At 44.1% G+C, this 14319-nt stretch overlaps 1 protein-coding gene across 4 annotated transcripts in view; it reads left to right on the top strand.

Moving 5' to 3' along the window:
* The window catches only part of KIF13B (kinesin family member 13B), a 217403-nt gene that overhangs the window by 132976 nt on the left and 70108 nt on the right, over nt 1-14319 (top strand). For all 4 annotated transcript variants that reach the window (XM_051842522.3, XM_051842523.3, XM_089325433.1 and 1 more), the window contains exons 15-21: nt 437-523; nt 2512-2702; nt 3109-3319; nt 4200-4362; nt 6188-6334; nt 8017-8166; nt 9054-9182. In XM_051842522.3, the coding sequence (XP_051698482.2) occupies nt 437-523; nt 2512-2702; nt 3109-3319; nt 4200-4362; nt 6188-6334; nt 8017-8166; nt 9054-9182 (1078 nt within the window). The remainder of the gene's footprint in view (nt 1-436; nt 524-2511; nt 2703-3108; nt 3320-4199; nt 4363-6187; nt 6335-8016; nt 8167-9053; nt 9183-14319) is intronic.

Raw genomic sequence — 14319 nt, forward strand, 5'->3', positions numbered from 1 at the left:
GGTACTTCAAAAAGTTCGTGGGAAATGGAATGAAAAGATAAGTTTATTTTGGTTCAAAATTTATTTGAAATCCATGCATAGTTTGTTCATAGTATACGTTTTCCAGGAACTCTTTGGAGATCCCCTCATACAACACAAGAAATTTAAAACTTTGAACAATGGAGGATATTGATCTCTACTGCGTAATACAGACATGTTGAATGTAAGTTATAAAAGAGGTAGCAGTTTGAAAAGTGGAAGATAATCTATTATACCTACTATAAGCATTTTGGATCAGTCAACAAAGAAGTAAATTCAAATACTAAAATTTTCAAGGGCAGGTTTTATTTTGGAGCATTGTTTTGTTGTCTGTAATAATTAGACCTCTGTGTAATACTGGAACATTAAAGCAGAAACAAGATGCTTGTTCCTCACAGTTGACCTCCTCTCTCTACAGAACATGTGTCAACGGCTCTTCTGTCTCCAGTCCGATACAGCTGCACCACGGGGACAGGATATTATGGGGAAACAACCATTTCTTCAGGTAGGAAGACCCTGAAATGGGGATGTTTTTGAAGATTAGCTCTGAAAAAGAAGAATATAGTCGCTCCCCCTCTTCGTGGAGGAGCGACACTAGACCCTGCCTAGGCTTCCTATCCGAGTCACGGCACCATTATGTCGCTCCCCGTCTTCGTGGAGGAACGACACAGGACCCTGTGTTGTTCTTTCATCTGCTCGGCCCTCCCCGGGTTTGCTGCTAGTTCTTCCCAGGTTGGCTACCGACCCTTCCACCTTCGTGGAAGGGCGGTTCCCCCTGCCACATTCCCCACTTCCGCGGGGGAGCGGCACACTGCCGGCCGGCTCTCTCGGGGGCTGCACAGGTGTTCCTTCAGATAGATGTTCCCGGTGCATGGTGGCTCTCTCCTCCTTTATAGTCCTCTTCCACCAATCCCAACTCTGCTACCCACACGCCAAGTGCGCTGCTCTCCTCCAATCAGGAGCAGGTCCTGCTGTTTATTGGTTGAACTGGAGGCAGCTGTGTAGAAGCTGTTTCCTCCTCTCCCAGCGCCATATTGTGGGAGAGCAGATGTATAGAATAAGTCTTAATTCCAGTAACTTAGTCTAGTCCGAGTTGCTCCCCACAAATATATATTGTAAAGCTTCATAAAAATTACGCATTCTGCGTTTATTTGTGTCATAAGTTTGCTCACTACACATGTGTGGTGTACATCCTAGGGGCATAGGAACTGTACGCTTCTGACACATATTGGGTTTACTTAGGTATTTTTTCCTTTTTAGTTCCAAATGGAAGATATTTGTTTAGCCTTCGGGTCATAAGAATTCATGAATTCTTTTCTGACAGGTTTATCTTTTTAATTTACTTTTTTACTGAAAAATAGTTGTGCATTAATTTCGTTATCTATAACGTAAAGTGGTTATTCTAGGAGTACTTTCAGTTGCAAATGGTGACAAACCTGACTGTCATGGGTTAAACAGATGATTTTCTTTTCCTACAGAACAGGAAACCCAAAGAAAGATGGTGGTTAGCTTTGGCTAAGATTCTCAAAAATGCTATGGCTGAAAGCTTGTCAGAATCTAGGCATGTCTGTGTGGTCTTACAGTGGCCACGCCACTCAAGTAATCAACACAGCATGCAGGCACATGACAAGAAAAAGAGAATGCTGGCAGTCCCCACTGCCCGCTAGGAGAGAAAAAGCAGATGTGTTCCCCGAGTGCCCAGCAATTTTGCACTTAACTTACATCCCTTTTGCTAGAATTTGCCTCCTGCCTGCAAAGGAGACTGAGAAAAAGTCTTTTGTGAGGCTGCACACATCATTTCCCAGACAAAATGCGGGAATTTGTTATGTTGGCAGGGACAGGCAGGCTGGAGACTGTAAGATGTAAGTCCTGTTCCTCTTCCTGACAGCGCTCAGTGTGCCTCCCTCGCCAAGCTGACTGTCTTATAGACAGCAGAGGTCTTGGCTTGAAGGCCGGTCGCTATTCTGAGGGTTGAGAATAGGGCAGATGAGTGCAAAGAGCATGGAGGATTCTTCCATTTTTTCCCCTTCCAAACTAAAACAAATAAAAATTGCATGGCCTAGTACCCAACACCTTCCCAGTTTGGGTTCAGTTGATCTTCCCAGCAGTGGATGCCATGCAGATGCTGTGTAGTCTTCTCCGGAGCCTCTGAATGTGGCCGTCTCTGCACGTTTCCTAAGCTGCTCCTCTGTCCTGTGTCTCCGTTAGGACCAGATTACTTCCTGTTCCTTTATCGCTGGGGTCTGAAATGGTTCTCAGCGTCTCTTTAGCCCTTAGTTTGTGATGGCTGCATGGCCTGCGGCATACTTGCTGTTGTAATTATTTGTACACGTGCGTCTCATTGCCGCTACTGGGATGTAAAGCTCCTGAGTCACAGCAGTTGCCTTGCACTTATGTGATTTCTTTGGTATCTAGCAAATGCCAGTATCCAATGAATGGACTGAATAAATGTCTATCTGGGTTTCAAAAATATTCCTTTATCCCCCCACCAAGACTCAATTTACCTAAAAAGAAAAAGAAAGCAGAGCGAGAGGATGAGGACCAGGACGCCTCCCTGAAGAATGACAACAGTTCCGAGCAGCTGGATGTGGATGGAGACTCCTCCAGTGAGGTCTCCAGTGAGATTAACTTCAATTTTGAATATGCACAGATGGAGGTCACCATGAAGGCCTTGGGCAGTAATGGTGAGCAAATCCTCAGTGCGTTGTTGAATCTTTTCAACTTGGTAAATGTTAAAAATGCCTTTTAAACATTAGCAAAAACAATGTTAATGTCTTAATGTTGGCTCCTGTACTCTATTTTTTGTTTGTCTTTGGCTTTGATAATTTATAGAAAGTTTCATTCTGCCTTTATGATCAAATCATTGCAAACTTTATCATTGATAGAATTTGTCAGGTTTGAAAATTGACTACCACTGGCTTATTATTGTTAATGTGTTTCTGTAGCATCAAGGTAGGTAGTGTGGAATATATTCAACGTAGATAACACAAGTAATTGGAAGTAAGAAAGTTGAGTTTATTCCAAATTAATGGTATTAATTAGATGATAGCATAGAACATTTGTTGATACATTTTTTAAAAATGCGTTTAGATCCAATGCAGTCCATATTAAACAGCCTGGAGCAGCAGCACGAAGAAGAAAAGCGTTCTGCCCTCGAGCGCCAGAGGCTGATGTACGAACAGGAACTGGAGCAGCTCCGGAGAAGGCTGTCCCCCGAGAAGCAGAACTGCCGAAGCATGGACAGGCTCTCTCTGCACTCGCCCAGCGCTCAGCAGCGCCTAAAGCAGTGGTCTGAGGAGAGGTAGGCCGGTCATGGGGGTCTGCTCGCCACCTTTAACCCACCAGGGGAAGGTAGCAAACAGGAAGGTGTAGGCGTGACTCACAAAAGAACTGCAGTGAAAGAGTGTTACAGCCAAGAATCACTTTGCATTCTTATTTTTTCATTTTTGGAAAGCTGGGAGTTGCCAATTTATATTGATTTGTTGAAAAATTTCCATGCTGGGTGCATTCCAATTTTTGGTTTGTATGGCTTTTGGATTTGAATAAAGAAATATTCCTTACCATTGTATTATGCTTTAGGTTTTGAAGCTTGGGTAGTTGGTTTTTTAAGAAAAGAAAAAAAAGAGTCGGTTATCTGGACTGATTAGCCCAGGTAGGTAAAGCATGGTGCTAATGAGATGCAGATTGTTCTGCATAATGAAATAAGATGCAAGTTTGTTCTCTCTTGGGTTAATTAGCATTGCACTAAAATGGGATTCCATGGTTGCAGACTGTACTTCACTAACCCCTGGTGCTGTTTAAAAGGTTGGGCTGCAGCCAGGCAGCATCCTTAGCACCTGAAGATGGTTGGAATGCAGAATTTCAGGCCCCTGTGCCAGACCTACTGGGTTAAAATCTTGAGTTTATCAAGATTCCCCAGGTGATTTGCATACACAGTCAAGTTTGCAAAGCCCTGCCCTGAGCTGTGGCCAGCTTGTTACACAGTGTGTCAGTGCTAATGCTGTAGGCCCCATAAAGCGTGTGCATGGGTCAGTGTCAGTGGTGTAGTCCCTTTGTGCAGAAGGACATGGCCAGGCTGGAGTCCTGCTTCAGTAGTAACAAATTGTTACTGCATCAGTTTCTGCTCTGTGTTCCCCACCTCTGCCTCCCACCCCACCTTGTTTTTTTCTTTTTCTTTAAAGAGAAGCAACCCTGAATAATAGCCTGATGAGGCTGAGGGAGCAAATTGTTAAAGCCAATTTATTGGTGCGAGAAGCCAGTTACATTGCAGAGGAACTGGATAAAAGAACAGAATATAAAGTTACCCTACAGATTCCAGCCTCCAGCCTGGATGCCAACAGGAAGGTGAGACTGCCATTAATTGACAAAACACAGATATTGTTGGGTACCATTGCTTTATGTCTCCAAAGTGTGATTGAAGTGCCAGTGGGTTTGCTCTGACATTTTGTCTAGACCCCTTAGTCTGTGTCATTTTGTACTTGTCCTTTTTCTCTCAAGTAGAATTCACTTCTTTTTAATCCTCTGCCTTTGTGTATATACAAGAGAATTTTTAAAAGTTCATGGAAAATGCAAGTGAAAGGTAAGTTTATTTTGGTGTCAAAGTTTTGAAATGTGTGCACAGTTTTTTATAATACGCATTTTCATTTTCACAAACTTTTTGTAGCACCCTTGTACATATTTTATCCATTAGAATATGCTTTCTGTCTCAGTGACCCTTACCGGTTCACTCAACTCTTTGTTCAGACCAGTTTAGATTGTTGCTGAGAAGTCTTTTCTGATTAACCTTCCCAAAGTGCTTCTTCCCCTTTGTTCTGCTACCGTGTCACAGCCTCTTCCCACCCTCTTCCAGTGTGCACAGAGGCCAAGTCGCACGTGCTGTACCGGCGCTGGTTAGTCCCAAGCTCAGCATTCTCCAGAAAAGCTGCCACCACAGATTCCTGGTGGGATTTTGGTATTCGCTCACTAGCTGGCTGAAGATAGGGTAGAAGTGCCTTTACATTTCCAAAGAATTGTGATTTTTTTTTTTTTTTTTTTGCCTTAGACGTTGCTGAATCTTTATATCACTATGCAGATTTTGTTTCTTTGGAAACAATCCTAGATCACTTGTTAGGAAAACTGTGAAATACACCAATGTTTCATTAAGTTCTGAGTAGACATTTTAGAGCAGTTGATCAAGTAAGCCAGTAAATCTAGTGATTAGATAACTGATGGGTACCCTTCTTTTTGGGGGAGATGTATGGGTCGTTTTTCTATTTGATGCTTAAAAAGTTTTAAAAAAAATGATGTACATTCAAAACAGATTGCTTTTATCAGGTAGAAAAAGTTGAGTGAATGCTGTTTGTGTTTCAGTGACTTTACTAGGTAAATGAGCCAGTGGTGTTTAGCACATTTAATTGTTGTGCAGCCACCCCTGTCTCTCTAGTTCTCTATGATTTCAACCTATTCAGGCTGTATGTGTTTGGAAACTGGTGTCAGACCACTCACAGTTCATGCTTATAAGCATTTTGTGTTTTATACTCCATGAAGATTAACACTTGTACAAAAAAAAAAAAAAAAAAAGGAAAATTTCTGTTCCTGCTTCTGTAGGGTCAGATACAGCAACACGGCCTTTTGCTTCCCCTGGCCCTTGGTACTTAGGACTTTTCTGTCTCCCCAGTGATAATCTGTGGTTGTATGATGGCCTTTATCAAATAGTTTTTGGAAAATTTGTTTTTAAAATGTTTTGATTAACATGTAACGCTTGTGCATTTTCGTAAGTACAGTGCGGTGTTTCACCTCTTGCATGCAGGGTAAACTGGTCACACCAGGCACCAAGCCTTTCTACCTCCTTGCCTTTTCTTGCGTTTGGAATCTACCAGCTCTGAATGAAACATTTTTATTTCAACTTAACACTAAACATGTTCTAATATTTTATGCTTTAAATTTGTATCCAGTTGCTATAAAGCCATGTGTGACTTTGTACATAGATGTTGAGTGTTGGTAAGAGTTGGCTAACACAATGTCATGCTGAGGCCTGTGAGATGTCTGGGAAGCTTTGCCGTGAAAGGAGAAAGGACGCAGGATGTGCGGCTGCCTCCTGGTGCAGTGGGGCCGGTGGGTGTGGAGTGTGCAGCTGCGACTCCCCGGGGCAGCTTCCTGCTCCACTCAGGCGCTCTCCCTGTCTTTGCAGCCAGGCTCTCTGCTCAGTGAGCCTGCCATCCAGGTGAGAAGAAAAGGAAAAGGAAAGCAGATCTGGTCTTTGGAAAAACTGGACAACCGGTTGTTGGATATGCGAGACCTTTACCAGGAGTGGAAGGAATGTGAAGAAGATACTCCTGTAAGTTACTTTAGAAAAATTCCTGAGCTGGCACTCAGAGGAGGAACAAGCCCACTCACTCCAAGGGCAGAGAGTTCATTTTTCCAAGTGGTAGTCCTGCTTCTACAGTGAAATTTATTTAAATTCTTTAGATTATTTGGCAAATTAAGACCTTTAGTAACTGGTTTTCTGGCACTGCTCTCCTTGTTTCTGGTCTGTAGTTCTAGCAGAAGTGTCTGCTTTTCATGCTGCCCTCTGCTGGTGCGCACGCGCGTGTGTGCGTGTGTGCGTGTGTTCTGTGAAAGGACATTTTCCCTGCTTCTCAGCACATTGAATCTTACAAATGATAAACCTACAGCGTGCGTTTTTAAAATTGAACACCAGTGTTAACCTTAAGATTTTCACTGTTGGGATCAGTTTTTGAAGGAGTTTGATCTTAAAGTAGGTGCCATCGATCTGTATGCTGGTATTGTTTTCTCACATTGCAGTATGTCATTTAGGTCAGCCGTGTACTTGGCATATTTCAAATAGGAATGTGCTTTGAGTACTGCTGGTCTGTTTCTGCATACATGTTGACTAGCTTCTTGGTTCATAAGAAGGTGTGTTTTTCCAGATGACCATCAATGACGATGACTTCTGATAGGTGACGTTTTTGCTTAAAATGTTTTTTGTTCTCTTCTGTATTCCTCTGCCGTTTCAGCTTATAAACAAAACAGCCATAACAAATGCAGAGAAGCATCCACTCTCCCCCAGGGTCACCCCTCATTTGCGGCAGCAGGAGTGTGTCTAATGATTGGGTAGCAGGAAATGGGACAGACATGAAAGGGCCCTCTTCCCTCAAAGGAAGTGTGGTCCACTCTGCTTTTTTTTTCTAGCCAATATCTGCCTCACTGTTTTTGCGGCAAGATTTCCACATAAAGGAGTAGTGATAAATTGGTCACACGTCATTGGGACTGCCCTTGAGTGGGTGAAGAATGCTGACCACCTTCCTGAGTGGGAATGAGGAAGTGTGTGTGTGCCCATGCAAATGAAGAATACGGTGCTGTTCTCTAGTATTATTGTTGTTAGATTTATTTACTTACTTTGAAAGCCAGAGTTAGAGGAAGAGACAGAGATCTTCCATCCACTGATTCTCTCCCCAGGTGACTGTAACAGGCCAGGAGCTTTATCTAGGTCTCCCATAGGTGGCAGGGGCCTAAACACTTGGGCCATCTTCTGCTGCTTATCCCAGGCCATCAGCAGGGATCTGGATTGGAAGTGGAGCAGCTGGCTTTGTCCTCTGTGCCACAGTGCTGGCTCCAGTGCTGTACTTTAGCTATAAGTTGATTTACTCTAAACACTACAAGAGTTGGGGCTGGCATTGTGGCGTGGTGGGTTAAGCCACTGCCTGTGATGCCAATGTCTCATGGTCACCAGTTTGAGTCCCAGCTGCTCCACTTCTGCTGCCATGCCTGTGGGAGAACTGGATGCAACTCCTGGCTTGTGGCCAGTTAGGGAGTAAACCAGTGGGTGGAAATTGTCTCTCTGTGTCTTTTCCTGTCTCTCCGAGCTTCTGACTCTCAAACAAATCTGAGAATCTGAGTTAAGGTCTAGTGATGAAAGTGACGTCTGCTGACTAAAACTGGAGTGTGTCCAAAAGCAACAGCTTGCATTCCTTTACTTTAAGTGACTCTTCTAAAGTTGTATGTTCCTAATCTCTACAGGTAATACGCTCTTACTTCAAGCGTGCTGATCCATTCTATGATGAGCAGGAAAATCACAGCCTCATCGGGGTGGCCAATGTTTTCCTAGAGTCCCTTTTTTATGATGTGAAGTTACAATATGCTGTGCCAATTGTCAACCAGAAAGGAGAGGTGGGTTTTCTCTTCAGACCTTGTTTTCTGCAGGGAACAGTTCAAGAAACAATAGGGTGCTTATGGTATGTTGTTACATTGTTTCAGTAATGGCAAATGATATGCGAAGTGTATTATTCGTACCTTGTATTTCCATAGGGCTTTGAGGAGAGAGTAACCATTAGGTTTCTAAATTCTTTCAGTTGTCCCTCTTTATCCTTGGGAAGCAGGTTCCATGACCCATAATGGATGCCTGAAATTGCAGTTGGCACTCACTGAACCCTACATAAATATGCATACCTTACGATTCAGTTTAATATGTAAATTTGGCATTGTAAGAGATTAACAATGAGAACTAATAAAATAGTGTAACAATATATTAAAAGTTAAGTGAATGTGGTCTCTCTCAAAACATGTTGTTTGCTTTCACCTTTTGAAGCACTTTGTGGCTTCTCTTTAGCATATCTGAATTGCCAGCCTCAGTACTCTGGTGCTTTGGAGCCATTGTTAAATAAAAGAAGGGCTCCTTGAACACAAGCACTGTGATACTACAGCAGTGGAATTGGTAACTAGATATGTACTGAGTGACTAGTGGATGGGTAGCACATGTGGTGTGGTTACGTAGGACAAAAGGGGGATTTGCATCCTGGGTAGGATGGAGCAGGATGGTGCAAGATGTCATCACACAACTTAAAACGATATGCAGTTTGAAACTTAGAAGTTGTTTCTTGAATTTTCCATCTAGTATTTTTGAACCTCAGTTGATTGGATAACTGGAACCACTGGGTTCTAGTTCAGTTGATTGGAAACTAGAGGACCACTGTACTGTTAACATAATGACTTTAAAGCAGAAATCATCTTAAGGAAAGAACCAGATCTGGAAGAGCTGTGTTTTCCTATTGCTCTAGGTGGCAGGTCGGCTGCACGTAGAGGTGATGCGAATCAGTGGTGAAATTGGGGAAAGAATTGCAGGTGGTGATGAGGCCACAGATGTATCCTTTGAGAAGGAGGCCCAGGAGAACAAGCTGGTGTGCATGGTGAGTCACAGTCGTATTTTGGAATAGTTGAAATATATATATTTCAATATATATATATATTCAATGTATATATAAATATAAATATTTATTGAGTTCTTACCTGGAGTTTGAAAGTATTTGTAAACACATCTTTAATTTTCTAGAAACCATGTTTTGTCCATGGATCCTGAAACAGTGGTGTGGTGGCTTCAAGTCCATGACTCAGACGCTGTGGACAAGTCACCCCTTCTGTAATGTGGGTCTGTTGATTCACATTTCTCTGTAGAGAAACCCAGATTCTCACACCACTTTCCTCTTCATCTTGGGCGCTCTTAGTTCCTCCTGAAGCTGGTGGTTTATCCCAGCACTCACCCTGTTCCTAAGCCACTCCCATTCGTCACTCCTCATGGCTTCACCACACAAATACCTTTTCTTACGGTGTTCCCTGTGTTGTTCCCACATGGCCCGATGCCAGACCCTTTAGTTCTGCTGTTGCCATGCATTCCAGTTGTGAAATGTGTGTTTCCCGTGAGCTCTCAGATACCAGAGGCAAACAGATGTACCCGAGATCCTAGCACTGTGTGTAGAGCTGGGGACCAGATGTCGTGACTTCAGATAGCAGGCTTTGAGGAAGATTTCGGGAAGAACTCTGTAGCTGCTGTAGGTTTTCATGGGTGATTGCTAGGGAGGCCATGGCATTTCTGGCACTCCCCACTAATTGTGGCAGTGCAAAAATCTACATTTCCAAATATCCCCTGTGGACAGCACTGCCACTAGTTGAGAATTCCTGTGGAAACCATTAAAAAGGGTTTTGAGGGTAAGAAGTCAACCAGGGACACGGGGAAAAATTGCGGAAGTTAGAAGGAGGCCATTAAAGGGCCAAGGAAAGAAAGCCTAAACTCAGCTCCCTCTCTTGTAAAAAAAAGACTTAGTTGTTTGAGAGGGAGAGAGACAGAGAGACAGAGACAGAGGATGTTATCTTCCATCTGCTGGTTTACTCCCCAAATGTCTGCAACAGGCAGGTCTGGGCCAGACTGAAGCCAGGAACTCCATTCGGGTCTCCCACATGGATGACGGGGGCCCAAGCACTTGAGTCCTCTTCCACTGCTTTCTCGGGCATACTCGCAGGGAGCTGGATTGGAAGTGGAACAGCCAGGACTTGAACAGATGCTCTGATATGGAATGCCAGTATTGTAAGCGTCTTAACCTGTTGTGCTGGAACATTGCCTCCCTAAGCTTTATTTGTTTATTTAAGATTTTATTGATTTGAAAGGCAGAGTTAGAGCGGAGAGACAGAGAGATCTTCCATCTGCTTGTTCACTCCCTAAAAGGCTGCAATGGCCAAAGATGGGCCAGGCTGAAGCTAGGAGCTTCTTCTGGGTCTCTCACATGGGTGCAGGGGCCCAAGGACCTGGGCCATCCTCCGCTGTTTTCCTGGGCACATTAGCAGGGAGCTGGATTGGAAGTGAAACAGACGGGACTTGAACTGGCACCTTTATGGGATGCCAGCCCTTTACGCCATAGTCCTGGCCCCAAACCTAATTCTTTTTTTTTTTTTTTTTTTTGACAGGCAGAGTGGACAGTGAGAGAGACAGACAGACAGAGAGAAAGGTCTTCCTTTACCATTGGTTCACCCTCCAATGGCCACTGCGGCCGGTGCACTGTGCTGATCTGAAGCCAGGAGCCAGGTGCCTCCCCTGGTCTCCCATGCGGGTGCAGGGCCCAAGCACTTGGGCCATCCTCCGCTGCACTCCTGGGCCACAGCGGAGAGCTGGCCTGGAAGAGGGACAACCGGGACAGAATCCGGCACCCCGATCGGGACTAGAACCCAGTGTGCTGGTGCCTCAGGTGGAGGCTTAACCTGTTGAGCCGCAGCGCCAGCCCCAAACCTAATTCTTAATGCATAATGTACTACGTTCAGTGTTCTTCATGAGTGTTTGTAGAATTGAAGTTGATGATGAAAGGAAGAAGTTATGCATTAGCTGCCAAGTAGGAGGAAGGTAGAGTTGGGTTCATTTCTGCAGCCTTTGCAAAAATTAAGAAGGTATCACGTGTTTAAGTCAATTACTTCAGGATGATGGGGAATGATCTTAATTCACCAAACAACAAAGTTCATCTTTATGGTCTGTACTGGATTTTAGAATATCTCCTTTGAGGTTCTATGATTATCAGATGGAGCCATAGGCTTGACTCTATGAGGGCCATTTGAAAGGTGATGGGCTTTAGTAAATGCAACTCTGAAAACCAGCTTTTATTAACAGGCAAGAGTACCCTCTCTTCAGAAATTTATTTTTGCCACTGGAAAACACAAGAATATATCCTGGGTTACATGGACTTTTATAAAAAAGAATTTAAAATAGTTTAAGATTTTTTAAATGGAAAATACCAAACATATGAAAGTAGTAAAAAAAAAAAAAAAGAGGGGGGGCTTTGCTCCCTGCCCCCTCCCTGTTGTGCGCTCTACAGTGATCAACTCCTGACCAGTTTTGCTTTGGTTGTGCCATGTACTTGAGCCACGTCCATGATGCCCCTCCCTTGGGATCGTTTGAAGCAGTCACAGTGGTGTCTCCAAAAGATGAATACTTTGAAAAAAACCCAGTATGATTGTAGTATCATTATCACATGAATAATTTCATAGTATCCTTAAAGGTCTAGATTGATGTGTCTCTTAGGTCTTAGGCTCTATTTAGTCCCGAGGCTCTGGCTCCTGTGTGCCCGCGCTCCCCTGCATTCTCACTCTCCTGCTCATCCTATCTTTTTTTCCTTTCTTTTCCCTGCAGTTCATTTCCTGCAGAAAGTGGGCCATTGCCTGTAGTTTCTCATAGTCTGGATTCTGCTGGGATTGCTTACCATGTTAAGATGTGATTGCTTGGGCTGGCGCTGTGGCATAGCAGGTAAAGCTGCCGCCTGTAGTGCCAGCATCCCATATAGGTGCCAGTTCAAGTCCTGGCTGCTCCACTTCCAATCAGCTCTCTGCTACGGCCTGGGAAATGGTAGAAGATTCCCCAGGTCCTTGGGCCCCTGCACCTGCGTGGGAGATCCAGAAGAAGCTCCTGAGTTCGGATTAGCCCAGCTTTGGCCATTGCGGTCATTTGTGAAGCGAACCAGCAGATAGAAGACTATTCTCTGTCTCTTTCTCTCCATAACTCTGACTTGGAAGCAAATGAATAAATCTGTGTTAAAAAAAAAAAAGTGATTGCTCTAAGTTGGTGGTTAGGTGTAAACTGTTAGGTGGAATGGGCGGTCAAGGTTGCTGCATAGGTGGGGGTGTCTACTTCCATCACCAGGCACACAACGTCTGGCTGTTGCTCTTTGGAGGATGTTAGCAGCCATTGAGGCTTATTACCCAGATGCATTGTTTCATTCTGTTGTCATTTCATTTATGAGCTAGAATAACTGTATACAGAGACCCATCCACTTAACAGCTAATTTGCTCATCAGAGATAGTTTATATAGAAAATGCGGGATAGGCCAGCACCATGGCTCACTTGGCTAATCCTTTGCCTACAGTGCTGGCACCCCGGGTTCTAGTCTCAGTTGCTCCTGTTCCAGTCCGGCTCTCTGCTGTGGCCCGGGAGGGCAGCGGAGGATGGCCCAAGTGCTTGGGTCCTTACACCTACATGGGAGACCAGGAGGAAGTACCTGGTTCCTGGCTTCGGATCAGTGCAGTGCTGGGCGTGGCGGCCATTGTGGGAGTGAACCAGTGGAAGGAAGACCTTTCTCTGTCTCTCTCACTGTCTATAACTCTCTCTCTATCTCTCTCTCACTGTCTAACTCTGCCTGGCCCAAAAAAAAAGAAAAAAAAAAAAAGCTCCAATCTCTTATTTACCAATTTTAGTTAATTTTCATTTACCAATTTTCAAAATGCAGAATTGACTTTCCAAAAAGTAACCAGACATTTTTTTGTTTTGTTCTTAATATCATTCTGAACTCTTTTGGATTTAATATATAGATGTGTTTTTCAATCCTTAATATCCGTTACCTGTATTGACGCTCACACAATCCCATCTTTGGCTAGTGGGAGCCACTCGACTTGGCTCTGAGCCCTGTTGACAGGGCTGTCTTCTCTGACTGTGGCTGCTTGCTTGCTTTCTGGTCTGATGAACACTCTGGTTTTATCTTACCTACCTCCTGTCGGAGAGCTGGAATCAGCCATTTCTCCAAGGAACATGATTTCTTTGAGTAGGAAGTGATTTTTTAGAGGCCATACTCTGGCATGTGATGGCCTTTTATTTAGAAAAGATGAGGACAGGTAAACTGTGAGAGTAAACAAAATACTGGTGGAAAAAACCCGGAAGAAACCAGCTTGGTGCCAGTGCTGCGGCTCACTAGGCTAATCCTCCGCCTTGCAGTGCCGGCACACTGGGTTCTAGTCCCAGTCGGGGTGCCGGATTCTGTCCCAGTTGCCCCTCTTCCAGGCCAGCTCTCTGCTGTGGCCAGGGAGTACAGTGGAGGATGGCCCAAGTGCTTGGGCCCTGCACCCCATGGGAGACCAGGATAAGTACCCGGCTCCTGGCTTCGGATCAGCGCGGTGCGCCGGCCTCAGCACGCTGGCCGCGGTGGCCATCGGAGGGTGAACCAACGGCAAAAGGAAGACCTTTCTCTCTGTCTCTCTCTCTCACTGTCCACTCTGCCTGTCACAAAAAAAAAAAAAAAAAAAAACCAGCTTGGAAAGTATTAAGATATCATAAGTGATGACTATCACTGGCCCACAAAAAGTCTGCATTTATTTTTCCATGCACATACAAGTGAGATTCGGTGGAAAGAAGGGGCCATCAAAGGAGGAGGTACCTTCTTCTGAAGGGAGGAGAGAACTTCCACTTTGATTATGGCCTTGTCTAAATAAGGTCAGAGTTGGTGAACTCAAGAGGCTTCCATAGCCTTGGCAACTCATGATAAGAGCCTTGGGTGACTACTAATGCCATAAATAAGAGTGTCAATTGTTAAATAAACAACAGGAGTCACTGTGCACTTACTCCCCATGTAGGACCTCTGCCCTTAATGTGTTGTACTATGAGAATTAATGGTATAACTAGTACTCAAAACAGTACTTTATACTTTGTGTGTCTGTGTGGGTGCAAACTGTTAAAATCTTTACTTAGTATAGAGTTGATCTTCTGTATATAAAGATAATTGAAAATGAATCTTAATGAAGAAT

Source organism: Oryctolagus cuniculus, chromosome 2 (genome assembly GCF_051225735.1).
Source record: "Oryctolagus cuniculus isolate XC-2025 breed Fujian yellow rabbit chromosome 2, ASM5122573v1, whole genome shotgun sequence".
Taxonomy (NCBI): domain Eukaryota; kingdom Metazoa; phylum Chordata; class Mammalia; order Lagomorpha; family Leporidae; genus Oryctolagus; species Oryctolagus cuniculus.